A 27,744-nucleotide genomic window follows, 5' to 3' on the forward strand; every position below is an offset into this window, starting at 1 on the left:
ATGATATTCTAGTGTGGTTGAGTCCCATACTAAGTGTATGGATTCTAACAAACAACAAATTAAAACATGAAATATAATATGGACATTTAATTAAATGTTTATTAATATTTGCGGTGCGGTTTTCAAAAGCCAAAACTGAAACCAAACCGTTTTCTATGTTGCGGTTTGGTTTCAAAACCGAAACCATTTTAAAACCGCAAAACCAAACCGTTCGGTGCAGTTCGATTTGGTTCGGGTTTCGGTTTTCGGTTCTAAGTGCCCATCCCTACTAATAGTAGTAATGGTCATTCTGACATGACTCATTTTGATGGAATTCATGAAGTTGATGAAAAAGACCACATTTACACGTTTCGATGAGTTAAGAGACCAATGATCATGAATTTTTAATTGAGAGACTATTGCTCCAACTACGTTAAAGTTAAGAGGTCATTGCTACAATTTTCTCTAATATAAAAATGCTTCAAGTAGTCTAACCCGACAGCGCAGTTTTCAATTTGAGGTCTGTATAAAAAGGTCAACTGAGCAAGTGAAGTGAGAATAAAACCGAGAGCTCTAGCCTCTGCTCTAGCTGTAGAAGCTAACTACTAGTTCTTGTGCTGCCAAAGGAAAACAAGCAAGCTAGGGATAATGGAAGGTGAAGAAGCTGGGCAAAGGAGGGTTGATGAGTATACACAAGATGGGACTGTGGATCTCAAAGGAAACCCCGTCCTCCGATCCAAGAGAGGGGGATGGAATGCTTGCTCTTTTGTTGTTGGTACGTATAACTTATCTCCCTCTCTTCTCCTTCAACACTCTCATGCTTCAAAGGATTATAGAGCCTATTTGTCTATAGTTATTAGTTGCTCAATTCTCGGAAATCTCAAGGTCGGCCCTATAGGTTGTAGGTAACTCCATGAAACTTGGAGGGGATTCGAAACTAATATATCCCTCCTGCTCTGATGTTGTAGTGGGCATGAGTCCTCAGTAGAGACTCAGAGAGTACGGCCTAAATAGGTCTTTATCTAATGGTATGACTAACAGAGACTCAGAGAGTACGCTTTAAATAGGTCTTTTTTCTAATGGTATTTATCTTCTCAATATTCGAATATGATCCAAATTAAGCTCGGATTGCTCTTCTCCATTCCTCCATTAGCAGTGATTTACTACTTTGGAATATGTTCAGAGAGACAATAGTTACAGAGAATTGACTAATTCTATGCCTGAAAATGCACACGTAGAAGAAGAAACTAAAACGTTAGCTACATACATAGTTATGCTTTAACCTTTCAATAATGGTTACTGGTTGACAAGCTAAAATTGTGCATTATTTATTTGACAGTTCACTGATCTGGCCTTTGAATGAGGGTCTACCCACTGCCCAACGGTGTAGGATTATCTCCTCTCTTTTTTTACCTCCCCTTCCCTCTTCTATATATGAATAGTCACGGTTAAGCCACATCAACATCTTATATTAATTTTTTATAGAAAGAGAAAAACAAAATAGAGAATGTGAGAGGAGGGGATAGAAAATGATGAAAATAAAAAAGGAGAGAATCCTAGTCCCTGCCCAACCTACACCCATAAATCTCAGTACCATACTTTCATATTAACTACAGTTTCATCTTCTCTTCTCTCAGCTGCAAATTAAATTCGCAATATTTATTTCCCTTCTCAGTTTTAAGTCAAAAGTGGTTGGCCAACACTACTTACATCGATGAGGAAATGCTAAGAGTACTTTTAATCTACGTAGATCCTTTGACACCTCTGGTTTAACCAGGGGCGGAGCCACCAAGGGACTAGGGTAGTCCCCGGCCCATCCTGACTTCATCTGAGGTGTGAAACTCATGGAAGAAGATGAAGCAAACGACGTCGTTAAGCTGTTTTGATTTTAAATCTTTTCGACTGTCTAATGAAACGATAAGTTTGGTAGGGGAGTTTTAAAAGAGATGTGCAATTTTAAATGGAAAAAGCAACCCCACTTCTGGTTCGATTCTCACCTAACAGTAATATACACCCTATAATTTTCTAAAGCAACCCACCTTCTTTATTTGCAGACCTCTCCCCCTTTTCCTTCTTTTTCTACTTCTTTGTATTTTCTTTAGCCTTCCACAACCTACCTCTTACTTGGTTGTCTGGGTTTTTTTACATTTTTTTCTTCTTAGTATTGAATTTAAGAGAATTTTTTTAGTTTTGTGAGGATTACAGAAATTGCATATGTCAACATGTTATGAATTCAACTTTTTACACACACTCATATATATATATATATATATATATATATATAAGTGTGTAAAAGACCCCTCCTCATTTAGAATTCTGGCTCCGCCACTGGGTTTAACGTCAATTTTCGTTAATATTATTTTTCTTTGCATTTACACTAGTCAACCCATCTCTCTCTCACTCGTTCATACACAACTAAGTATATGCACATACATTAAAAAGACCGTATAGTCTCAACGGTTTATACAACGAGATTCGATGTTAAATTGTTGATTTTACTAATATCTCTTGTATAAAAACACACGCACACAAAAGAAACCTTGCACCTGCCATAATGTCATAGGTTATTCACATGTAGGATATAGAATCCTTCTTTATATATTTGCTCTTCTTTTTTTGTCCGGCGACGTTCATGGAAAATACAACTTAACCTTACACTACAAGTTAAACCCACAATTATTTAAATGAAAATTGCACACTAATCAATCTTAGCCACTGAATCAAATAGATATATCTCTATAGATATTTAAAGATAAATTGCTTTAGATATTCAAAGCAAATTGTTAATAGCAGTCAGTCAGATATTTCAAACAAACAATACATGTTGCTTTAGATATTTATTTTTTCTTCAGCTATACTCAAGTCAGTCAAAACACGCAAATCCATTAGCACACTTGAAAAAAAACCCTATGTAGATAATATTTACATGCACCGAATGCAGATCGACCTCTCGTACCACATTGTCTTCCACCTCATATCTACTAGTTTTTTTTAGTATTCACGGGTGTTGAATTCTTGGGACTAAATTTTTCTTGTTAGATTTTTAACTGCATATCATTCACTTCTCTTTCTATTCAGTACTATCCATCGAAATATAAAGAAATTGTGACATATCACTATACTCTTCCCAATTCAATCTTGATAGTTAGATCTTTAGCTGCATAACCAGCTATTTGTTTATTTGCATACAATATACCGAAACAAAATTTTCGTATATCAATATCCATGCATAACCCAACTTGCCCTTTATTATATGTAATATTGAATGCCCACAATCATCAGATTCAGATATGATTTGAATTTGATAGCTAGATCCTTATAATTGTATAATCAATCATTCATTTATTAGATGCATAACATACACCGAAGATAGTTTTTGCCTATCCATACATACCCAACTTGCACTTTATTATATGCAATATTGAATGCCCACCAGTCTTTGAATTGTGTGTGTAACCCTTATGCTTCCCCATTGATTTGGTTTGACATTATAATATTTTCATACAGTGTATGAGGTGTTTGAACGCATGGCATACTATGGAATATCGTCCAACTTGATCTTGTATTTGACAAAGAAGCTTCATCAAGGCACTGTCACGTCTGCTAATAATGTGACCAACTGGGTTGGCACCATTTGGATCACTCCTATTTTGGGTGCATATGTCGCCGATGCTCATCTCGGTCGTTATTGGACGTTCCTCATCGCTTCCTTAATCTACCTATCGGTACGTATGCCCTTCAAATTAACTTCAACGTACTTCAGTTATCTCTGTCAAAACTGCACTGGCTAGTCCATTTTTAAACTTAAATGCGCCGATATTATACTAATTAAGTCCAATATACATGTAATGTAATACTAATCCGAATCATACATTTTGAATAAAAACGCATGAACACATTGATTTAAATTCACAATCGATTGATGCGAGGCTACTGTCTAACAAGAGAACATTTCTTAAAATGAAACTTCTGGCTCACAATATGGATTGTCGTGGTGAATAAGACTTTTCTCTTCAACAAAGTTTCACACTTTCAAACCTTCATCCAATCCTTTAGTTTAACTTAGTAATAATATTAGTTGTAAACAATATATATATATATATATATTTAGTATCAAATTAAGTTGTCATACAAATGTTTATACTTTATATTGTCATATTCAACTCAGTATGATATATTATCAAACCATGAATCTTGATCATATTTTAAACAAAGATTCGCTTGATTCTTATTTTAACAAACCTAAGGCCATCTCCAACTGAAGGCTGGCCAGATGGCTCGTTTTAGCCCTCTGGCCCTCTAAGAAATTAATATTTTAATGAACAGTGCAGGGGTCATGTTTCTTACCATCTCCAACCGAGGGCCAAAGGGTCATAGAGCTCGTTTTAGCCCTGTCACAAAAACTCATCTCCAATTGAGGGCCAAACATAATTTATTATTTAAATTTAAAAACTACAACAACTTAAATTAAATGAAATATAATTAAATATTTAAAAATAAATTGTGAAAACACTTACTTCGTTGTAGTAATTGGCGCCATTTTCATGTCTACTTGCGGCGGTTAACAGTTGTATGTTAAATTAATTTTTTAATTTAAGTATCCAATTACTAGTACAACTTAGTTTGAGATAGTTACATGTATAAATGCACATTTACCATCTCTAATAGGAAGCTTATATTTGGGGCACCCATTATATTTGTCCCACATCGGCTGTGAGAGAGGTTTGAGCAATCAAACATGCTTATAAAAGCAACATCCCCACATAGAACCAATCACCTTTTTGGGCTTTAATTAAATATTCTTTTTAAATTTTTGGCCCAAAAAATAATAATTAAAAAATAACAGCTAGCTGTTGAGATTCAAATTTTTTAGTCCGGGGCCGGTTGGCCCTTTGACCATTTTTTGTCTAGTGAAGTCCACGAGCCCTTTGGCTTGGCTCTCGGTTAGAGACAGTTTTAAAGTTATTTTTGGCCCTCTAACCCTTTAGATCCTTCAGTTGGAGATAGCATAACAAATCAGACAATTGTCTAGAAAGAAACTATTTTCAATTATTAAGTAATTTAGTATGAAAAATCCCGTATTTGAATAAATAATAGGTAATTATTAATTAGGGTAGAAAATTGCAACAACATGCATATATATTCCATTACAACTTGTACATAGCATCGACAGGTGTTTTCAACGAACCGGTAATTATATTGGAATTGGATCTCATCCGGATTCATTTTGTAGGAATCCTAGGATTTTTCACATCTTAGTCATTCATCGTGTATCGTACAATAAAAAATTATTTGATTTTTTTTATTATTTAAAATTAAATACAAATAGTATCTGACTAAAACTGTCTGCACAATGTACGATAAACGGTTACGATGTAGGGATTCCTAAAATCCTCACAAAGTGGATCTGGAGAGGACCCTGTTGCAATTATATTAGTGCAGAACTAACAATAGGTCCTACACCAAACCAATAGATCAATACATAGTTGATCCAATTTAATTATTAATTACGGAACTATCTCACAATTTAAATTACATTAGATAATTATTGAGATTAATTAATGGTAAACTTCAAACTTTGGATATATAGATGGAGAACTCATGAATCACATTGGTCAGCAATGCTTGGATTACTGGTGTGTGAAAGTTTGACTTGGAAAATCTGTTTTTATATGTAAGGTTAAGGACGTCCTTGTCATCTAGAGTGTTGATGTCACAACTTGACTTTTCTATCTTCAATTTCTCTGGCCGGCGCGGGTACTAGTCTACGTCCACATCCACGGACTTGGATCCTCTCCTGAGCCCAAGGAGAGGATCCTCCTGACCAAAGAATTTAGACCGTTGGATGAAAATCTAACGGTTATAATTATTATAACTTTAAAGAGATCTCCTGTTTGTAACCGTTGAATGAAGTCATTTGGTCAGGAGCTCAGGAGAGGATCCAAGTCCCACATCCACATCTGGGTCTTTGTCTGTCTACGTTTTAGCCTCTTTATTTCTTGTTCGTGCCTCGAGTCAACTCCACAATTCCACAAAAACAAATGCATGCGGATCTGGTCCAAATTATAGTTTATTGGTGATAATTTATATTCTTTGATTTTTTTCAATTTATTTTATATAAGGTCAAAAATTTAAAAGGATGTGTGAAAAGTAAAAAAAGATATGTGGATAACACATCATAATCTCTAAAAGTTTTTTTTTTTTCCAAAGTTTAAGGCTCTGTTTGGTTTTGTTTTTCACTAAAAATTACTTCACTTTAAATTAAGCAATATTTTCTTTTGGCAAAGCGAAAATATCATGCATGTTTTAAAAATAATGACTTATAGGCAACAACTTTTAAGTAGTTTGCATGTTACTTTTAAAAGGTGCTTTCATAAAAAAACGGAGTTGAACATTTAGTAAATATATTCAATTTTTGTAATGCCCTTATTAGTTTTTAAATGACATTAGTTATCCTTCTATACACATTTTATCTCTTGGAGAACAAAGTGATCGCCACCATCTAACATCAGGCCCGCCATTACCACCACCTTCGTTGTCACCACTACCGGCACCACCACCACCACCCACCACCACCCACCACCATCACCACAACTGCCACAACGTAACACCACCATTGCCATTACCACAAAACCATCATTGTTGCAACCACCACCACAACCATAACTGTCACCACTACCGTTATCGCCACCCAACTATTATTGTTACCTTTGAACCCCGATCACCACATCCACACCCTATTATTGGCACCACTACCATACTTCTACCATTATCGCTGCTAACACTGCCACTGTCCCCACCGCCATTGTCACTGCCGTTGTCACCACCACGTACAATTACAACCGCCACCAATGTTCCATTGCCACCGCGAATGACGCCGCCACCGCCATCATCTTTGAAACAACCATAAAAAATAGTATTTCTGGCAGATGGATCAGGACGTACAAAAAAAGTATTTGGTTGTGACATCTGATTGGGGTCAAACGCAATCAACAATATTAGTTCATGACAGTTGCTATATCTTTTTGAAAACCCTAATTAATTATTTAGGCAACAATTTTGATGTCTGTTTGAATTACTGTCACATAATGTTATTATTCTACTGAAATTATACACATATTTATCTTTGTTTTTGTTTGTTAATATACTCTAAAAGTAGAATTTTTCATATAGGAGCAGTAGAATATTAAACAGTACATGATAATGTTCCCGATACATGTTAATAAATAAATTTACCCAAGAACTGTGGTTGTTAATTAACAAATTTTGAATAATTTGCAGGGAATGTCTGTATTAACCCTAGCAGTTTCACTTCCTTCCCTCAAACCACCTCCCTGCCTAGATCCCCACGTGGAAAACTGCAAGAAGGCCTCCACACTCCATTTAGCCGTGTTCTATGGGGCCCTCTACACTCTTGCCATTGGAACAGGTGGGACCAAGCCCAACATCTCAACCATTGGAGCAGACCAATTTGACGATTTTGACGCCAAGGAGAAGAAACATAAGCTTTCCTTCTTCAACTGGTGGATGTTCAGCATCTTCTTTGGGACACTCTTTGCCAACACAGTGCTTGTCTACATTCAGGACAATGTGGGCTGGGCCTTGGGATATGGGCTTCCAACTCTTGGGCTTCTCCTATCTGTTTTGATATTCTTGGCTGGCACACCATTTTATAGGCACAAGGTGCCAAGTGGAAGTCCCTTCACAAGGATGGCCAAGGTCATAGTGGCCGCATTGAGGAAAGGAAGTGTGACACTCCCTATTGACCCTAAGGAGCTCCATGAGCTTAACTTGGAGGAGTATGAAAAGAAGGGAAAATTCAGGATTGATTCCACACCAACCCTAAGGTTTGTGTATATATGCACATTACTTTTAAGCTATTGCTTATACTATCTTGTCTACTATTAGCGACGTAAGTACATGAAGGGCTAAATGAGCTACACAAAGGCCCGATATACTTTTTATGTTCTAAATTTTTGTACATGAAGATATATACCTATTCTATTTAACTCTAACTTGGCACAAACTTCTACCCTAACACAACACCGCCAAGTGTTTCCACATTGTTGTCATCCTGGTTACGCCCATAACTACCACATTAATGTTGGTTTAGGCATTGAAAGTGAATTTCACACACTATTTTTCAACGTACACATTTATGTTTATTTCTAGTCATTGGAATGAATAAAAATCAAAGAAGAATCAATTGATAAAAATAATAAAGGGTGTGCAGAAAAAGAAAAAGGTCATGTGATAATCATTTTCCTTTAGACATTTGATATTCTATATGTTGATGTTGAGCTTAAAATATATTTCAATGCATTATACATATAAATTCTAGACCTTGTACAAATACTAATCTTAACGGGTGGGTCGGGTTAGGTTAATGGGTTGGTTCTAAAATGCTAGGTCTAGTTGTGATTGTAGAGTAAGCCTTCAATTTAGCCATCTCTTTTTTGAAGATTGGGAATTGTTATTGGCACTTCAAACTTTATATAATTAGAAAGAAAAAACACTTGTGAGGAGTGTAGATTGAGATTTTCGGAGTGTTAATAACAGTTCCCATGAAGATTTTGATTTTTGTAATTAATGTGTACATTCATGCAGGTTTCTCAACAAAGCTGCTGTGAAAACAGGCTCAACTAGTCCATGGATGCTATGCTCGGTAACCCAAGTAGAAGAGACCAAGCAAATGCTAAGAATGATTCCAATCTTGGTAGCCACATTTGTACCAAGCACTATGGTTGCACAGATTAATACCCTATTTGTCAAACAAGGCACAACCCTCGATCGATCACTCGGAAGCTTCAAAATCCCCCCTGCAAGTTTAGCCGCATTTGTGACCCTCTCCATGCTTGTAAGCGTCGTGCTCTATGACCGGTTCTTTGTCAAGATCATGCGAAGAGTGACCAAAAACCCTAGAGGAATCACTCTCCTTCAAAGAATGGGAATTGGAATGGTTCTCCACATTTTGATTATGGTCGTTGCATCTCTAACTGAAAGGTACAGGCTTCATCTTGCGAAGCAACATGGAGTAGTTGAGAGCGGAGGACAAGTTCCGATCACTATATTGGTTTTACTTCCTCAATTTGTGCTTATGGGAACAGCTGATGCTTTTCTAGAGGTTGCCAAGATTGAGTTTTTCTACGATCAAGCACCAGAAAGCATGAAGAGTCTTGGGACTTCCTTTTCCATGACCACTTTAGGAATGGGAAACTTTATTAGTAGTTTCCTTCTTTCAACAGTTTCTCACATAACCAAAAAGCATGGCCACAAAGGATGGATTCTGAACAACCTTAATGCTTCTCATCTCGATTACTACTACGCATTTTTCACGGTACTAAACATTTTGAACGTTATTTTCTTCTTGTTTATGACTAAGATGTATGTGTACAAGGCTGAAATTTCGGATTCGATAGAAGTGCTCACGGAAGAACTGAGGGAGACGACGTACAAGGCGTCCAAAGAAGGCGATTCAAGAAATAGGTCAACTAATAAGTGACTTAAGGGGTCTCTGTTTTGTGTATGTTTGATTGTAGTACAAAATTGTCAATGAAATGAGAAAAATAAAATATAAATCTGTCAAATTAATGTTTGCGAGTATCTGATCTACGTGTATAAAAGTTGAAACATATATAATAAATATGCGCGCGTGTGTGTAAATATTAAATCAAGAGAAGAATAGCTTCAACTTCTGAACAGAAACAGCTCTTGAATTTGTTTAGCTTTTGCAAACGAATTACGGCGTAAAAATATATTAAGAGTTGATTTGTTTTGCGAAAAATGACCTTCACAAACTCCATTTGCGCACAACGGCTATGATACAATACAACAATGTCCCAATTGGGGACAAGGATTAACAATCAATACCTACAAATCACAACGACAAATTTGTACAATCATCTCTCCATCGCGATCCCCCGCAATATATTTGGTTTGGCATTGAAAGTTCTGTAGGCTTGGATACAATGCATGCGCCCCCTCACATTTCCCTCGAATATTTCTTCTTCGGTCACAACGCCCGAAGTTGGTTCTAAAATGCTCCGTAGATACTTACACTTTGGCTTCACATGTAGATGAAAAAGTATTCCCATCACCTCCTCTTTGCTAGCTGGAATGTCCTTTTCAAGAATTGGTTTGCTGCTTTGTCATTCCTGTGGCATAACACCCTCAATATTGTGTTTGGATCTGATCTGTTCCACCGTCCTGTTGTCGGAGGCATAGGCAGCCTTTGCCCTGATCCCACAACTCCAATCCCGCTTTTTTCGCATGTCACAATGCTGAAATCCTCCACGAGTTGTTCAGTACATTGCCCCATCAGCTCTATCACCCCTTCCGCTGTCTCCGCCTCATGTTCCACCACATCCTTGGCTATCAACCCTTCTCCGCAAGTGCAAAAAACACGCTTTAAGCTGTCGAAATCTTCCTGTATCATCTCATGGTAAGTTCGGTAAAACACTCGGGAACTTCCTCCAGCAACCAAAACCATGAGGAATGCTTCGAAAGAGGCCTTCATTACTTCCTTGATCGCCAAGGCCTGAGCTTTGTCGGTGAGAATTGCTCCCAAGAGAGTGAGATTCTGCTTGATAATTCGCAACGCAGGTCTTATTCTTGCATTGGCTACATCACCAACATAGAGGCTCTCGTAGAAGACTGAGTTTGAGTCGAGGAAGATCAAGCGATAGGCAGCGACTTCTGAGACATGTTGGCAGGCCGATTGGATGCCTGACACTGCAAATTCAAAGTAGGAAGAGGCATTGCTGTGACTCTTGCGGTTCTTGGCAGGACGACTGCGAGGTGTTGAAGGAATGATTCGAGGTGAGAGGGAGAGGTTTTTGTCAAGCGAATGAAGGTGGGGAAGGAGATAATGCAAAGTGTTGAGGCGGATGTAGAGGCGTTGTGTTCCTCTACTCGTTGATGGGCGAGGATGGTGACCATCATTTGTTCCATTTGGGTGAAAACCTTCTGCTCCAATGCTACAAGGGCTAGCTTTTTTCCACAGCTTGAGGAACTTCGAGTCTCGATTGCATCTTGTTAGAGGAGGAAGTGTAGGGATATAACTCTGTTTCGAACCTGAGAAAGAAATATCTTTTGATCAACACAAAATTTTACCAAAATCTTAATCTTATACCAAAACATAACATGACATCATATTACTGATCCCTAATATGAAATAATGGCTCTTACCACAAGATGCGACAAATGAAGTATACTCCTTGAAGAGATCCTCCAACCCATCTGCAAGATCTTGAACTATATCTTCAGTAATTCCTATTGGAATTTCGAAGAAGTCATCCACGGTTTCCTTGGCCAGTTTCATTAGCTCCTCAGCTGATTGCGCATAAGGTTCCGATTTGGACTTTGGATTCCATGTCTACAACACAAATATCTTGTTCATTTAAGCTCAAATTTGAAAATGGATTTTTATCAAATACGGTTATAAAGCAAGCGTAAAACATACCTCGCTTTCTTTCGCACAGTGAACACACTCTTTCCCTCTCTTTAATCTCTCATGAATCCATCTTTTTAAGAGGTTCATTATGATGGTATCAACTTCATATGGAACCATCTCTCTAATGATTGCTTTGCCACCATCTTCGCACTCAGCAGAGTCCTCAACCACCATTTGGAGCAGAACCTTTTCTAGCTTTCCTGCCCTTTGCAATATCTCAACTGTCTCACCTGAAAGCGTGGAGACTCCGTTTAGGTATTGCTTCAACACAGCTCCATAGCAGTTGTGCAGTGTCACAGCCGCGACACCAGCTGCAGTTGTGTGCCACCTCTTGAGTATAGGACTGAAGCTTTCCCTCTCTTTCAAGGCCAACTCCTCTGTCTCTTGAGCTAACTGAAACAACGTATCAGTCACGGCGTCTTCTGCCACTTCAGTGACATTTCCAGCTTCCATAATCTACACAAAAATGTGAAGATGAGAAGCATATCTCTATTACATTTGTACGGTATAATGGGAAGTGCCTATTGTAACATTGGCATGCTATTTTACCAAACTGTGAAATCATGACCGGTCTTGATTCACTGTTGGATAACATAACATAACATACCGGATATCTGGTTAAACAAGCAAATGGGCTGCAGCATATAAACCTTTGCAAAAGCCTGTTTCATAGAAGATCGAATGTAGTAGTCCACGCGGTCACCGGAGTTGTCCACCACCTTTATATCACCTTTTACTCCTCCTCCCCTTTCTGTGATTGTAACATCTTCACCCAAGATCTTGGAGGATGACAAGGCCAAAGGGAGAAGGTTCTCAATTTGGCCAACTGTACCTCTTTGGAAATAATCATGGTACCGAAGCAATTTCTTCTCCGCCCACCCCTGCATTGAGCTCAACACCGAAGACAAAATCTTGACATACAAAGCCTCCCTATCAGGCCTCTTGGCATTGTTCGCCACTTCTGCAAGCATAGCATGAGCAGCACACAAAAGGTCGGGTTCAATCTGTGCGGTTTGCACGTATTGCTGAAACAACACCCATGTAAAGCACACATTGTGAATTGGCCTAGTGATCCCCAAGGTCGACCATGTCTTCTTCATCAGCTCCAGCAGTTCATCGACTTCATCTAATACTAATGTCTCATCTCTGATGTCGAAGACTGATTGTAGGAGAGCAACATAGAGGTGGATGTTGAGGGGGTAGCCATCAGCCCAGTGACACACATCTGTTGGAGTTCCGTTGGAGCTACGCCACGATAACGAGACTACAGAGTTGCAAAGGGTTCTCATGGTGTCTGAGTTCTTTCCTGTGTCTATGGCTTTGGTGTCACCCGCTCTGATGATCTCTCTGAGACGCAAAGCGAATGTGTTGGACTTGTCTAGTGGGATTGAAGGGTGCAGAAGAAGACCAGCTTCGAGGATTTTGAGCTGCCGCTTTTGCCAGTAATGGTACTCGTGGGAGTCGTTGAATTCGGATGGCTTTAGATGTCGAAGGAGTTCAAGTGGGAGGATTATGGTCTCTGCTCGCCTACCCATCTATATTAGGCAGAACATGATTAATTAGCGACCAAATTCAATGTCATTGAACTTGTGCTACATGCATGATGCATCGCATTTTCCTACTTCGTTAAATTATTTGTATCATATTTACAGACCACATCACAATCATAAAAGTGAGTCGTTTATATAAATGGGAACTATGGGATTTTGAAGAAACTACGGAATGTAATGGGAACTATGGGATTTTGAAGAAACTACGGAATGTAACATTCTCAGCAATTATCATTTGTTACAAGTTAAATTAAACAAGATGAGAGTGAGAAACTCAACTTTTACTTTGGGAGAAATTTTTCTAGATACGAATACCAATTCACTAGTGACAGTTGGTGTTCCAGACCAATGAGCATCAAACACCTGGCCTTCTTCCTTTTAGGGATAGCTGAATTAATTCATTTTTTTCAACTTTCAATTTCACCCGTGTAACTTTAAAAAAAAAAAGAAAAAAAAAAGAAGAACTTAACTAAAAACAAAACAAAGTTTACCCAGATTCCGATCCTCTGCGCCCAACACCCTCACCCCACCCATCCATCTTTTGCAACTCCAGGCCTCACCTATTTCTCTCTCTCCCTTTCCCTTCCTTTCTCCTTTTCTCTTCCTTTTTTTCTTTCGCTGGATAAGGACATATGGGAGGTCAGCGACCTCATTGATTCTTATATCGGAAATCGGAGATAGCAGATTTAAGGATTGCAGTTGTCGTCGACCATCTTGGGTCCCATGCCGAAGAGAAGGAGAAAACGGAGGGAAGATGAGAGAGAAAACAAGGAAATAAGTGAGAAGAGACGGGATGTCGAGGATGAATTCGCCAACCGTCGGTGGAGGTGGGTTATTGCTGGTATGGCAGCGGCGTGGAGGGTTTTATGTGTTTGCTAGTCTGAGTTATTGAGAATTCTTGATATTAGGGTTAGATTAGGAGTTGTATTGACATAGGATTAACATTTGTCATTTTTTATTCCAGAAAAATTTAAGAGCTAGGTGGCAAATTGTTATTTGTTGGGAATGCCAACTCATTTAGTGTGCCAGGAACGTCGAAAATTTTCTCGAGAGGTTTTCGTGCTCATTCTTGGGAGATTTTTCGGTGTGACCGTCACACGAGGTGGTACACCACGTGTCTTTATATAAATTATGGGTTATGTGTGTTAAAAGGTTAATAACTTAAAAATTAAAATTTTCTACCATTTATATAAAAATATATGGTGTACCATCCGTATTCTGGTCACAACTAAAAATTTCTACTCATTCTCATCAATTACCTTAAACTTTTCTTTGTGCTAAATTTCATAATTTACATTCATTAATTAATTATAAAGCAAATGCATGGAACATTTGCATGCATGGAGATATCTAAATTGAAATGAATACGTACTTGGCCTACGAGGGTCCTCATGAGCGTCTTCCGCAGCCGATTATCGCTGCCTTCCGTGACCCTCATCTGCTGCCTCATGATCTCGGCCGACGTCATTGGCCGCCTCGGCCTCGAGGGCGGCAGGGTGTACGACATCCCGGGGGAGCCACTACTATTCGATCCGTTTGGCGAGGAGGGACTTGACCATCCACCATTTCCGGCACCTGAAGTCATCCTCCTCGACGGAGACCGCTTCAGCATCTTCAGCCCGAGCGCCCGCTTCACCCGGCTCGTCGGTGTAGTCACCACCCCGTTTACCTTTGACCCCGATCCCGACCCGCTCCCTTCCCCACCATTACTATTGCTGTTGTTGTTGTTGTTATCTTGGTGGTTGGAGTAGAACACGAGGGCGTTCCGTCCCCCGAAGCCAGGGGATGACCGACACGCCGTGAAGAAGATCTCGTACGTGGTCTCGCGCACCTCATCACGGTCGATGCCCTCGAGCTTGCCGAAGGGCCAGACGAGGTCAGGGTCGGAGTTGTGGTAGTCCGGACGGGGGGCGAGAAGGGAGCTGCAAAGGGACTCGCGGCGAGAGTGGTGATGGGGTCCCATGGAAGCTGGGGCGGGGGCGGATGAGGGAGAGGGAGATGATGTAGCGGTCGGAAGTCAGATATCCGGCGGAAGAGACAAAACGGGCATTTCTCTTAAAAGAGAGAGGAGAACAAGGAGGAAGGAAATAAATTAGGGAGAGATGCGATTGGTTATGCTGATGCCAGCGGGTTTGTGTTGGGAGAGAGAGAGAAAGAAGAGAGAGAGAGAGAGGGGAGAGAGGAAGGACCCAAATAGGAGGAGGGCTGCTTGTGTGGACTGTTGGGATATCGGTCGATCGATGGCTTTGCCAACGCTGTTGTGCGAAGAAAACGAGAAGCAATGCGACATAGATAGCAAAGTCGCTTCCGAATATTTGCTTTGTTGCTCCTGCTTCTTAATTAAATGGGACACTTTAGATGCGGTCCCTAACTACCAATGTTCTTTGATTGAAACCTTTGTGATTTTTAGTTTTTGATTGAAGTCCATGATATTAATGTAATAATGTATTTTTATGTAGGTTATTATATTTTTAACTTAAAAATAAAATTTGTAGTTATTTTTATTAATGAGATTTAAAATAGAACCCATAATTTATGGGACTAAAAATATATTAAAGATAAATTGTAATCTCAAATATATTGTGTGTGTGTGTGTACATGGGTACGTTCATAAAAAACTAACCAAAAAATTATTATACCAAAACATGGGTACATTTTTCAAAAAAAAAAAAAAAAATTTAGGCTTAATAACATTATTAAATTTCTTCTATTAAACTTAACATAGATACATTCTCAATCAACGAAATAGAATGTACCCATATAAGTTAAAAATGGATTAGAGAAAAGATTGAATGAATTTTATATAAAAAATGGGTACATTTTATATTAAAAAAAAGGTACATTTTTCATATAACAAATTGGTATATTAAGAATGGGTACATATCAATTTCTTTTATAAAAATTTAATGGGTACAAACTTATTCTAATTTTATTTTTTATATTTGAAAACGTTTGAATTGAAAATTAATTAGGAGTTTAATAAGGGTGTGAATATTAAAATTCTAAATCAATTACTAATTTTTATTATAAAAATTATGTAACTTACATGTAATTCATTAATATATTAATGATAGGGAATTTGATCAAAATCTAAAAACTAATAAGGTCTTAATCAATGAACATTAGAAACTAAGGACTAAGGACTGAATACTAATTTTTCCTAATTAAATATTCTCTTTTAATTTAATTAATTAAATTCTGATTTGTCATCGTTTTGCATTGTAATCATATGAATACTGTTTCCAAATAATTTGGAATATGTCCGTACGTATTGGGACTTGGGAAATTGATTGGGAAAGATACTTGGATTAGGGTGAAATGGAATATGTTCATCACCAAACAGATTGATCACTAACAATAAAAGCTAGCTAGCTAGTTAGTTAGATTAGATACTACTTACAATACTCCAGCTCATTGAGAGAAGAATGATTTAGATTCATACACCTACTTGCCAGAAAATTGTTCCCTACATTTGTATTCATTATCTGTTTTTTTTTATACTACAAAACCCTAATACATAAAATACTAAAAATACTCTAACATAAATACACCAAATTGCTATTTTTTTCTAAACACCCTTCGTCAGACTCACGATGATAAAGAACATGAGTTTGCTAAGAAGAAAACTGAAGCTAATTGTTGATGTCAATTCCAATGTGAACTTTGATATACGGATGTCGATCGAAGATGAGGCACAATTAACATTACTTTAGTCTAAAGAAAGCATTGCAATTGGCACTGTTCTTTACTGTTCATTGTACCTGATTTCAGTTTATTTACAGGATAGCCACTGATGCTTTTAACCCACTTCACTTAATTTACAAAATTGCCACTTAGGCTTAAAAACCTTCTTTCAGCCGTTGGCTGCATTTCATGTTTGACTCGGCAAGAGAGACGGGAGGGGGACATCACGCCTGACAAATTGGAGAGAGACAATCGCTTTCATTTTTTACTCGGAGACAGCTGGGTGTGCCTCTGGCGAGCGGAGAGAGGGGGACAGAGCGACCACAGAGGAGAGAGACACAGGGCCTGACAAATTGGAGAGAGATGGGAGCTACGGGTTTGGACTGAGTGAGAGAGAGATTAAGGTAGGTGCTCTGCCAGGATCTATGGAATTTTCTCCCATTTTAGAGAGAGAGATGGCCAGGGAGAGAGATACAGAGCGGAAAGCATGGGTGTGTGTATTCTTTAGGGTTAACGGGTTACGCATAGAGGCGGTGAAGAGGGGATGGGTGAGGGACGAATGGCAGGGTCTGGGTTTTCAATTTTCTCCCTTGATTCAAAAGGTAATGAACTGCCTTTTTTTCATTGTTTAGTGTCTAATTGCCATTTGCTTTGTTAAAATTTTCATTTATATTTTGTTCTTTCATTCAAATTGTAATGGATGTTTATCAATTGTTGAGTTGGGTGGTGGGATTATGTCTCTGTTTTTGTGAATTAGGGTCTTCCATTGCTTTAATTTGTTTGTTTCTTGATTAATTTTTGTCTGATTGATCCTTTTTCTGTTTTAGAATTGTTACAAGTTTTTTGTTCCTTAATTAAAATTGTCATAGATCTTTTGTAGATTGTTCAGCTCACCTTAGTGTTAACTCTTTTTCAGTTTATTGTTTTTAATTGTTGTTTACTGTTTGATTAGCCGTTCCATTTATTAAAATTGTCATAGATATTTTTTCTATCATTAATGCTATCATAGATATTTTATATTGTTTACTTAGCTATTAGGGTTTGCTCTTAGTCTTTTCTAGGTTGTTCAGATCACCTCTAGGGTTAGCTATATGTCCACATTTTTTTCCTACAACTTAATCCGTTCTCCTAACAACCATAATGTAGATAAATTTGTGGTGCTCCATTGCACATAGCCAGTAAGCTTCATTAAAGGTGTCATAGATATTTATTAATTGTTTAGATAACTATTTGAGTTTTGCTCTTAGTCTTTGTGAATTAAGGGATTACACTGTCTTGATTTTTGTGTTTTTCAGATATTTTTTTTCCCTTTGCTTATAGGTAAACAAAATTCAAACTCCTTTTTAAGTTTATTGTTTTTAAATTTGGGAGTTTTGGTTGTTTAGTTAACTGTTCAGTTCACTGTTAGAGTCAGATTTCTGTCTTTATAAATAAAGGGGTTGCACTGTGCTCATTGTGTGTTTCTTCATACTTTCCCACTAATTGCTTCTCACCAAATCACCTTCAGGTTCTTTTTCCATTTCACATCATTCGAATATCTCTATGTTGCTAGGTTGTTTTTCCATTTCTTGGTTGCTTCTGTATTTGTGTGATGCACTTTTTAATTTTATTTTTCATATGCATGTAGATCCAACACAAGCATACAGATCAAACCATTCATTCACACAGCAGCCACCAAATCAACCATTACTAAGGTATTTGTCTATCCATTTTAAAATTTTGTTCTGTTTTGTTAACTTTTATACAAACTAAATTATAATACAAATCTCTAACTGTGTTTGAAACTTTCTAACAACCAATATGTACAACAGGTTTAAATGTCTATTTGTTGTTTTTAGAAATGGTATTTTTTTCATTTAACTCGACTTACTACGCATCACAGACTATTACATCACCACAATGGATATCTTTGTTCCATCCTTTCTCCATGTTGTGCCATTTGACAATCCTTAGTTCTGCATTCCTTGATTTTTTTTGCTGTTTCAAGCTTGAACAACCTGTCATGTTCTTTTCTGATCGTTTATAATTGTATATTTGCAAAGATGCATGGGTATTAGACCTTCAATTAGAGATCAGCATGATTGCATTGTCATAAGACTGAAGCTATACAATTACTATTTGCTAAATATTACTTCTGTCATTTAATTGAGGTTCGTCTAGAAGAGGACTCAGGCATGTTGTTAGTGTAGATTTACATTTCATATTACTTCATGTTGTTAGTGTAGATTTACATTTCATATTACTTTCGTGCAGTATTTGATTATAAGTCATGAACAAGCTAATGTTTTTTCAAACTTTACAGATGCCTATGTTCACATATGAATAATTTGGCTTATGGATATTAATGTTGTAAGCAGATATGGTAATTGTTCTATCTATGGAATATGTATTTAAGGTCTCATTGGTTTAACATTATCAAAACTTTTGCATATCTCTGAAGTTTTACGAATGCTTATATATACATATTATTTATATACTAAAACCCGGTGAAAAGCACTGTTCACGAGCAGTGTAATGACTAAAATGCCCCTGATCTAACGCTCACTTTTTTGGCATTTTGAAGATGCTACATGAAATGTCGTTTTTACCCCTTTCCTTTATCCTTTTTTTAACCCGCGTGTTGCTCGGCTTTGCCGTTTTACCCTTTTGATTCTAGGTATTTGCTTCCTTTTTCTCTCCTGACTTCTCCATGCTTCCCTGCAATCCCTGTCGCCATCTCACCTTCGATCCATGTGGCACAAAACACAATAAAAAATTATAAATAAATTAGATGCATGCACAAAATAATTATTAAAATTTATGAGAAGCCACCTGTCTCTCATTGCTTTGCCTTTTGGTTATTTTATTTTTAGGTTTTGCTTTTTTTTTTGTCTTCCACTCAGATCCTGCAATGGTTTGTGGCAAACAACACATTAAAAAATTATAAAAAAATTAGATACATGGACAAAACAATTATTAAAAATTGAGATATTTATTGGCTTTTTCTCTCCTGACTTCCCCTCGCATGCTTTCCTGCATCCCTGTCATCTCGCCTGTTGGGAGAAGGTGAGAATTAATTGTGTCACGTGCTCTACCTGTGTGCGTCGTTTTTGATGGGGAAGGTGCTCGAAGGCTCTTCCATTTTCTTCCGTTGCTTTCCCCTTTTCTTCCTCTGTTTCTGTGTTTTTCCCTTGGTTTTTTTATAATTTTTTAGTGTTTGATGTGCCACAAACTATGTGGCCTGATTTAACTTCTATTTTTTATATAATTTGTTTGTCCTGCCATTAATTTTTTAATTATTATGTTTTCTCTCTCTCTCCCGTATATGTTGTTGCTTAGCCTTTGCTTGTTTTAATTTTTGGTTAGACTCTGCTTTTGGTACCTCTAGCTTCCACGTGTTGATCATCGTGGGGGGTTCTGTTCAGAGGCTGGTTGTTTTATTTTTTGGCTGGAAGCATCTTCCACTTTCCACTTTTCACTTTCCTCTTCTCTTCTGTCTTCTCCTTTTCTTTTGCTCTCTCTATATCTCTCCGCCTGTCTTTCCGTTTAGATTTTGATCCGATCGTCTAAAAAGGTAGTTCGTCTGTTTTTTTCTTCTCTTTTCCAGAAACCAATCGCACCGTTTTAGGTGCGTTGCTTCATTCGCTTCTTTATTTTCTGTTTGGATAGCAAGAAAATTTTTCAATTGATTAGTGTAAAATTCAAGTCTAGGCATTTTGTACCGGGTGTTTTCTTAATTTTTTCGTACTTTGTGTATGGTTGTTTGATCTGATTTCGTTTTTGGTTGCAGGGAACATTGGTCTTTGAATTTTAGGGTTTTATTGTACGAGCTTGCAAGCCATTTTTGGGTCAGGTATATAATTTATGTTTTGTTCTTAAATCTTTTTTTTAACAAAATTTTTAATTTTTTTGGGTCCTGTTTCGTTTCTGGTTCAATTTTTTATTTTTATTTTTTTTATAAAAATACAAAAAAAGAACAATACAGATGATTAATTTTTACGGTTTCCTTTGTCTGTTTGGGTTTTTAGTGTGGGTGTGTGATTTGGTTGTTTTAATTTTCAGGGAGAAGTGTTCATCGTTTATGTGTTTGGATTTTTAGTGTGGGTGTATGATTTAGTTGTTTTTTATTTCAGGAAACGTTGCAAGCCCTTTCTGATTAAGGTATATAATTTATGTTCCTCCTCTTAAATTTTTTGTTGAACAAAATTTAGAATTTATTTGAGTAGTGTTTCGTTTGCGGATCTATTTTCTGTAAAAAAAATTGGTGATAATTAACTTATGGATTAGTGTTTGTGTTTGGATTTTTAGAGTGGGTATATATGATTTGGTTCTTTTTTATTTTCAGGAAGCAGTGGCTACCTTTTTTTGCGCTTTTGTATGTACGGTTCCAGGTGCCTCAGGTATAAAATCTTGAAATTGCTCACCTTAAATACACAATGCGTGCATGTGAAGTTTATCATCGAATAATCAACCTCTTCATTAGTAAATTAACGTTTAAGTTTGTTTTTAATTTAGTTCACAAATGAATCAACCAACTTTTTATGCCCTTTTGATATGAAATTACAAAGCAATGTTAACTATATTTTGTGTATATTTTTTTTTTCATTCTTTTGAGATGTATTATTCATTTATATCATAGATGATGAAGAATGAAACAAATTTAATACCGCTTTGGATGATAAGTTCATGTTGAGGACAAGTACTATTGATGATACTAACTGTTCCTCATCTGCTCTAATGTTGCAGGTATATACATTATGCAACTGTTAATATCCATAACCAATGCAGGTTTTTAAGCACTCACACAGGTTTGTATTTCAGTGAAAAAAATCTAGGAAAAACAAAAGGAGGTTGAACCCATCTACATAGTGAGTCGAAAGAAAAATTAAACTCGAGCTAGAGAATGAAAACTGGTCTGATGAAAAAAAAGAAATGAACACATATAAGGTTTGTATCTGTGTTTTTCATTTCATGAGGATTATTTCATAGTCAGCGTAAATACAGCAATAAACTGAATATAAACTGACTAAACTAAATTTGATATTTTATTTATCTATTCATTTTTATCTGTGTTAAAAATCAATAGTATTATGAAATTTCTGTTTGATAAATTGTTGGTTGTTCCAGCGTTTATTTTAAACTTTCTGTAATGACTTTACAAATTTACAAAATTTGTATTTAATTTCAGTGGCTTGAATGAAAGATGCAATTCCAACACCTATCAATCAGTTACAACCGTATAAAAAGGCAGTAAAAATTCAAGTCCTGTGTACAATGTGGAGAGCGAGAATTCCAGAAACGGCTGATAAATATATGGGCCTGCGCTGTATACTGATTGATGAAAAGGTGAGCAGTCATTATTTAATGATCTTAAGTAATAAACATTTAGTATTGCCCATTGAAAATTTGTTAATTGTTTCAATGCATATGATCTAATGGTTCTGCTTTCTGTAAGAAACACTATCTAGGATCTGTTTATCATCTTTAGACATTGCTTGATTTTGTATTGTCAAATGGTATATATTTTCACTCATTGTGTCTGTATAGTATATAGAATTTTTTTTAATAATATTTTTTATACTTTAAAACAATTTTTTTTAAAGTGTTAATTAAAATGGGTAATTGATACTTACTGTTTGCCTATCCATATTCTTGCTTAGTATTTACCATGCACATGCATATTCATGATATACTAAATATAATGTTCATTCTTATTCACTTATTCGCTTTAACAATATTTTTTTCTTGCATTTTTTCCCATGCTGAATTGCCAACCGACAAGCAATGTAAACTTAAATGAATTTTGTTTCTTCATTGTTAATCTACTGATGCTAGGAATAATTTGAGCTTTTACACTCTTTTGAACATTTTTCATATTTGACTTGCAGGATCAGTGTCATTGTACACCTTTCCACAACTGTTTGTTCTGTCTTTCTCCCTCCGTGTAATTTTAGTCAAATTGAACTACTTTTTTTTTTTTAACTTGAGATTTAACTGAAGTGCTAAGAACTTAGTTAAATGAAAGTTTACTTTGGTTTGATGACATTTAGGTGTTCAGTGTTGAGTGCATGATTATTAGGTCTACAATCATTGGATACATGATCTTTTATATGTTTCAACCATAATATGTTATAAAATTTTCAATGCTGCAGCAACGCAGGAGTCTGACTTCCCGCAGCAACGCGCGGGTCACACTTTCTAGTAAGATCTGAAAGGGATGGAATTGTTTTCTTATTTAGTAACCACTGTATATATCTATATATATATATATATATATGTATGTATGTATGTATATTCCAATAAACTTGCTTATATCTTTGGAAATATGTACGTACCAACTGTCAAAGCATGTATATACCGGTGTCCAAGTTGAGAACAACAATGACACCCCATTCTATTCAATCTCAGTTATTGATACAGCGTTTATGATCTAATTCACCTATTTTCTCTATTGCGATTTTGTCTTATATCTCTTAGTTAACATTAAAATTTGGATGGGGGAAAAAGGTTTGTGGTTAGATCGGTATTTTATTAACCCATAGTGCTCAACCACATAAGTTAGACCTTTTTGTTGCTTTCTTTTGCTCTAATCCTGTCGATTTTTTGGCTAACATTTCACTTAATTAAAGGTTTTTATTTCCCACTAGGAAGTATCTGGGAAAATAAAAGGGCAAGGAAACAAGAGTCGAAGTAAAGGCTGTTTCTTTTCTTTTAAATTGTTTAACGTTTACGCTTTTTTTTTGTCGAGTTCGTAATTTAGTTCATTTATACCATGCTTTTGGCATGGTTTATTCTTTTAAGTGCAGGTTACCTTATAGACATTACAATTTAGGTCTTTAGTTGTTTGATAGAAAATCGCTTTCATTCATCATTTCTTATCGGATAGTTTAATCGTTATGCTCTTATTTTAGATCGTAACTCATTTTGGTTGCGAGTTTGTTCTGTAATTTTTTTTGTCCTCTGCTATTAAGAGCTTACCACATGTGATAGCAGAGTGATTGCATTGGTAGCTTATGTATACAAGTGAATTCAGATGACACAATGAGTTTGATATTCAAAAAAATGTCTGTTCATTTTTTTAATCTTTAAAAACTGTCGAATCAATTTGAATATGTAATTTTATGTTTATTGTTAGGTAAATTGCTGTTTTTTTTTCGCTGATAAAAATTATAGAGTTTGGTTGTGTAAATGTGTGTAGTTTTATACATTTCGCTCGGTTGACAATTTGATAATGGCTAAAGCGCATTCTTTAATCAAATGTGTTTTCTTTCCTCGATTGTAAATGTCTTTTTGGTATTTTGCAAATCAAAACAAAGTGAAAGCTTTTGATTGTGAATTTTGCAACCGCTACGTGCAATTACATGTGTGAGAGACTTTTTAAATTAGACGCATTACACGCTTCTTATGGATTTTATAACGTCAGATTTTCATTCAGTTGCTGTTTTAAATTTGGGCTTCCATTTGGTTGAGCATCCTTTTCTCCAAAAGGTAACATTGTTTCTAATGCCTAATCAAATTTTGATTTCTTGGGTCATTACAATTTATTTAGTTTTGTAAAGAGAAATTGTTTACGAGTGCAAACTGCCAGCTTTTATTTTGAAGTCTGAATATGCCAATAAAACCATATAATTATAATAGTTGGGACAGTTACTGTAAATCTTTTTGTGACGTTTTTTAATGGGTATATTATTCCATTGTTTTCAGGGATGGACAGAAGTCCCAGGCATCAATATCTTTGTGATCATTGCTGGGAAAATATCGTGGTCATTTTGAGTTCGGATTCAGCTAGCATGTGGTAAGCGTTTCTTTCCGATTACTTTCATTTGTTTATTTGTGAATCAATAACTTTTTTAGGAATAATGAATGTCACAATTGCTGATAAATTGATACTTTATTCGGAGCTTGAATTGTAGATCTGTGCAAGCTATCCATATATGGATCAATGCTATGGACTCTTCTCAACCTATGGACCTCAAATTTCAGTGCGTCTTCCATCATTTATCCTACCTCACTATGTATGGACCTATTACATTTGCAATCATATTAATTTCTTGAAAACAATATTTATATTTCTCTGTAAACTGCTAATTTTGGAATATACTATCGTTTCCTTGCTGGTACATTAAAATGAAAATATGAAAAGTAGTCTCAATCTCGCCCGGGGGTGTTGTAGGCCAATTCGATGCTACGAGGCACTTCGTTTAGGGCTATCTGAGGGTGAGAGGTGTTGGGTGTCTGAGACAAGGGGTTTCAGTTTAGGGAACCAAAACATTCAGTTTCGTCCTGCTCATTGTACAATGTCTTTTCATGTTAGTTCAGTTGAATGTATATAAAAACAAAGTTGCATATCTTACCGACCTCATTCACTCATCTATTCCTCTCTTCATTCATGATTGTGTTGAATTTATTCAGGTGAAATGTATTTTATTCATGTAGTTCAAGGTGATGCATTTAAGTCCCGCAGCATCGTGCGGGCACATTTTCTAGTTCAATCTAAATCAAGCATAAGCGGCCAATTTTTGTCCTCCAAACACTACCTTTATAGATGTATTATAGTCTTCGGAAATTTTTAATAATTGTTTTAATGTTTATTAGGTCAAAATATCTAAACCCTTATTTTTTAGGAACTTTAACGAAAAATTCCCGATATTATTCATTTTAACAAAAAATCACATTTTTACATTAAAAAGTTAATCATGGTACTATTCATTTTACCCTTTATTTTATCTTTATCGTTAACACTTAAAGTTTTCAAATTATTTTCATTAGTTTTCTTATTTTTTAATCTTAAAACAAGGGTTCGCCTAGTCTTAAAAAGCAGCTACGTACTATTCAAACAAAACACACGTTTCATTTGTGGTTGGGCAAAGCAAAACGACGTCATTTCTGGTTTAGGGCATTTTAATTTTTTTCCCTTTTTCCTCCGACCGCAGCAACTTTTGCCTTCCAAGCCGCACTGATGATTCCAAGTTGCTCATCAGCCATTTCTAAGCAGTGTCGAGCCAGTCCCAGGCATATCTCTGTGAATCCCACCGCTCCCGCTCACAGAGCGTGATTTGCCACGAATCTGAAGAATTGGTGATGACTCACTGATACTATAGTAGTTGATTTTCGGTATATAATTGGGATTAATCTAATTTTAATAATTAAATACGCAATGAAAAATAAATAAGAATTGTGATTTATAATTCCAATTACATATAGGGTTGGTTGTAAATAGATAATGCAATAAGTGAAGAAGACCAATGAATTAGTACTTATGTGAATTCTTAGTTGTGTGTGCACCACTTTGTATGATCATTCTTGTGCTTGTATTCACGAAGATTCACGAGAAAACTTCCCAAGTGTTGAGGAGTATCTATATTGATAAATCAACAATGAAAGATGGAGTGCAGACTCAATTGTGCTAGCATGATCTCTCACTTGGAATAATTATGGTCGGCACACTAGGGAATTTTCGCTAAGGTTTCTCTCTTTTCTTTGAGGGACAAATCTTAACGGTTAGGGACGCATATGTGATTTCCCGTCTTGAAATTTATTCTTATATAGTTTACAATTATGAGAAAAATGATTGAAAGGGCACTTTGATCATTTTAAATTTTACTTTGATGTTTCAAGATTGGTTTATAATAGATGAATAGAAATCGATCCAATGTGTTGGCGCAAACGAAGCCCAATTCCGAGTTAAAACAAATAACTTAGAAGTGGTTTAAATTGGAGGGCATTTTGATTTTTTTTGCCAAATACTACAGATACAAAGTTGAACCTCATAATCAGAAAAACCTTGACTTTCCGAAAACATAAAGTTTGCCCAGCCCATATACATTTTCAGGCAGCGGGGTCAACCATACCTGTTTGTGACCTGACTTTTGACTCAGTTGTTAGGATGGTATTATATATATTTTTTATACCTCTTATACCTATAACTTAGTAATGATTTTATAGTAAATTGGTGAGTTTGATGTGTTTTTGTGCGATTTTTGTAGAAAACATAATTTGTGAACAAAACAAAACGGGGAATTGGAGGTTTAATTTGGAGAAAATCAAAGAATTGCCAAGTGGGTTGGAGCACCGAGCAAGGAATGGAGTGGTGCATTGGACATTAAAGGCAGTCCAATTAAGCAGCCCAACTAACTAGGACGTGCAGGTTTGGGGATGTGAACCATTCCCACAATGAATTGGAATCAATTCCTTTGTCGTGAAATTAAGAAAATAATAATAATGATAAAAAGAGACATATAAAAGGGAGGAACCTAGCGCCGCAAGAAAGGGAGGAGAATGAGGAGATATCTCGTACACACATAGACTTTCAATTAGAGAAATTCATAGAAGGTTGCAGGTTCCTAGGGCTTATTGCACACAGATACAGAATTGGAGTTTTGGGTTTCTTTATGTCATCGAATTCATCCATGTTTGTCATTAGTTTAATCATGAACTAAGTCCTTTTGCTAGGACTAGGGTGTACTCTTATCATGAACATCTAATTCTTGTTATTTTATATTAATCTCAGTTAATTTTCATGTTGAGTAATTGTTATTGTGCTTTATTGTTATCAAATAACTGGTCATTATTTGCGTGGAGATCTAAATCGTGATTGATAAGTTGAGTTTAGTAGATTGCTTCTCATAACAATTACCATGAATTACATAATTGAGTAGACATACTGGTTATGATTTGTGTAGTATTGTGTAATTATCCATTTAGCGTAAATGGTTTCGATTATCTATATCTGTGGCTAGACATAGCATGGGTAGATAGTTAGAAACACGGTTGGTATATTCTAACAGGGAATATTGACGAATCAAGGGATAATTACTAGCAATATGGGAACAATTTGATGTTAATATGAATAACGGGAATAGATGGATTGAGGAACCTGATGTTCTAGTGCTTCAATATATTAATCTTTCATAATTCATTCACTTTTACTTCGTGTTCGATCAATTGATATTATCACTTTTGTTTGGTTTCTTTGCATATTTGAATTTGTCAACGTAATCCTTCTTTTATTTACGTTTAGTTTGGAGTCAATCTCAATATTAAATTTAGGTTAATTCAATCCTTGTTTGAACGACACTCTACTTATCATTATATTACTTG

At 36.2% G+C, this 27,744-nt stretch overlaps 3 protein-coding genes across 34 annotated transcripts; 2 read left to right on the forward strand and 1 right to left on the reverse strand.

Moving 5' to 3' along the window:
• Positions 1 to 479: 479 nt before the first annotated feature.
• Positions 480 to 9,566, forward strand: LOC103453487 (protein NRT1/ PTR FAMILY 5.2-like). Its single transcript, XM_029091518.2, has 4 exons — positions 480 to 754; positions 3,487 to 3,704; positions 7,261 to 7,826; positions 8,587 to 9,566. Exons 1-4 carry the CDS (start codon positions 628 to 630, stop codon positions 9,479 to 9,481), a joined length of 1,806 nt encoding a protein of 601 aa, XP_028947351.1. The 5' UTR covers positions 480 to 627; the 3' UTR covers positions 9,482 to 9,566.
• A 152-nt stretch (positions 9,567 to 9,718) lies between these two features.
• LOC103453481 (protein unc-13 homolog) lies at positions 9,719 to 15,113 on the reverse strand. 3 transcript variants are annotated; one of them, XM_070810338.1, is made up of 6 exons: positions 13,473 to 13,888; positions 13,261 to 13,369; positions 12,082 to 12,966; positions 11,441 to 11,887; positions 11,167 to 11,353; positions 9,719 to 11,052 (listed from the first exon to the last, which is right to left on the reverse strand). In XM_070810338.1, exons 3-6 carry the CDS (start codon positions 12,964 to 12,966, stop codon positions 10,073 to 10,075), a joined length of 2,499 nt encoding a protein of 832 aa, XP_070666439.1. In that variant the 5' UTR covers positions 13,261 to 13,369; positions 13,473 to 13,888; the 3' UTR covers positions 9,719 to 10,072. The 3 variants fall into 3 exon arrangements, with proteins under 3 accessions (XP_070666439.1, XP_008391244.3, XP_070666440.1); XM_008393022.4 differs by lacking the exons at positions 13,261 to 13,369; positions 13,473 to 13,888 and adding an exon at positions 14,354 to 15,113; XM_070810339.1 differs by lacking the exon at positions 13,261 to 13,369.
• Positions 15,114 to 19,755: 4,642 nt separating this feature from the next.
• Positions 19,756 to 24,992, forward strand: LOC103411670 (uncharacterized). Of its 30 annotated transcripts, XR_011574570.1 has the most exons (11): positions 19,756 to 20,272; positions 20,435 to 20,497; positions 20,778 to 20,805; positions 20,990 to 21,044; positions 21,466 to 21,591; positions 21,833 to 21,990; positions 22,797 to 22,845; positions 24,068 to 24,132; positions 24,349 to 24,439; positions 24,558 to 24,659; positions 24,818 to 24,992. XR_011574570.1 is itself a non-coding variant. In XM_070810536.1 (10 exons), exons 6-10 carry the CDS (start codon positions 21,841 to 21,843, stop codon positions 24,975 to 24,977), a joined length of 564 nt encoding a protein of 187 aa, XP_070666637.1. In that variant the 5' UTR covers positions 19,756 to 20,272; positions 20,435 to 20,497; positions 20,778 to 20,805; positions 20,990 to 21,044; positions 21,391 to 21,591; positions 21,833 to 21,840; the 3' UTR covers positions 24,978 to 24,992. The 30 variants fall into 30 exon arrangements, 24 of the variants coding, with proteins under 24 accessions (XP_070666637.1, XP_070666639.1, XP_070666654.1 ...); XM_070810536.1 differs by lacking the exon at positions 24,068 to 24,132 and having other exon boundaries at positions 21,391 to 21,591; positions 24,546 to 24,659; XM_070810538.1 differs by lacking the exons at positions 21,466 to 21,591; positions 24,068 to 24,132 and adding an exon at positions 21,391 to 21,452 and having other exon boundaries at positions 24,546 to 24,659.
• The last annotated feature ends 2,752 nt before the right edge of the window (positions 24,993 to 27,744 follow it).

The sequence above is a fragment of the Malus domestica genome, chromosome 13 (assembly GCF_042453785.1).
Source record: "Malus domestica chromosome 13, GDT2T_hap1".
NCBI classification, from domain to species: Eukaryota; Viridiplantae; Streptophyta; class Magnoliopsida; order Rosales; family Rosaceae; genus Malus; species Malus domestica.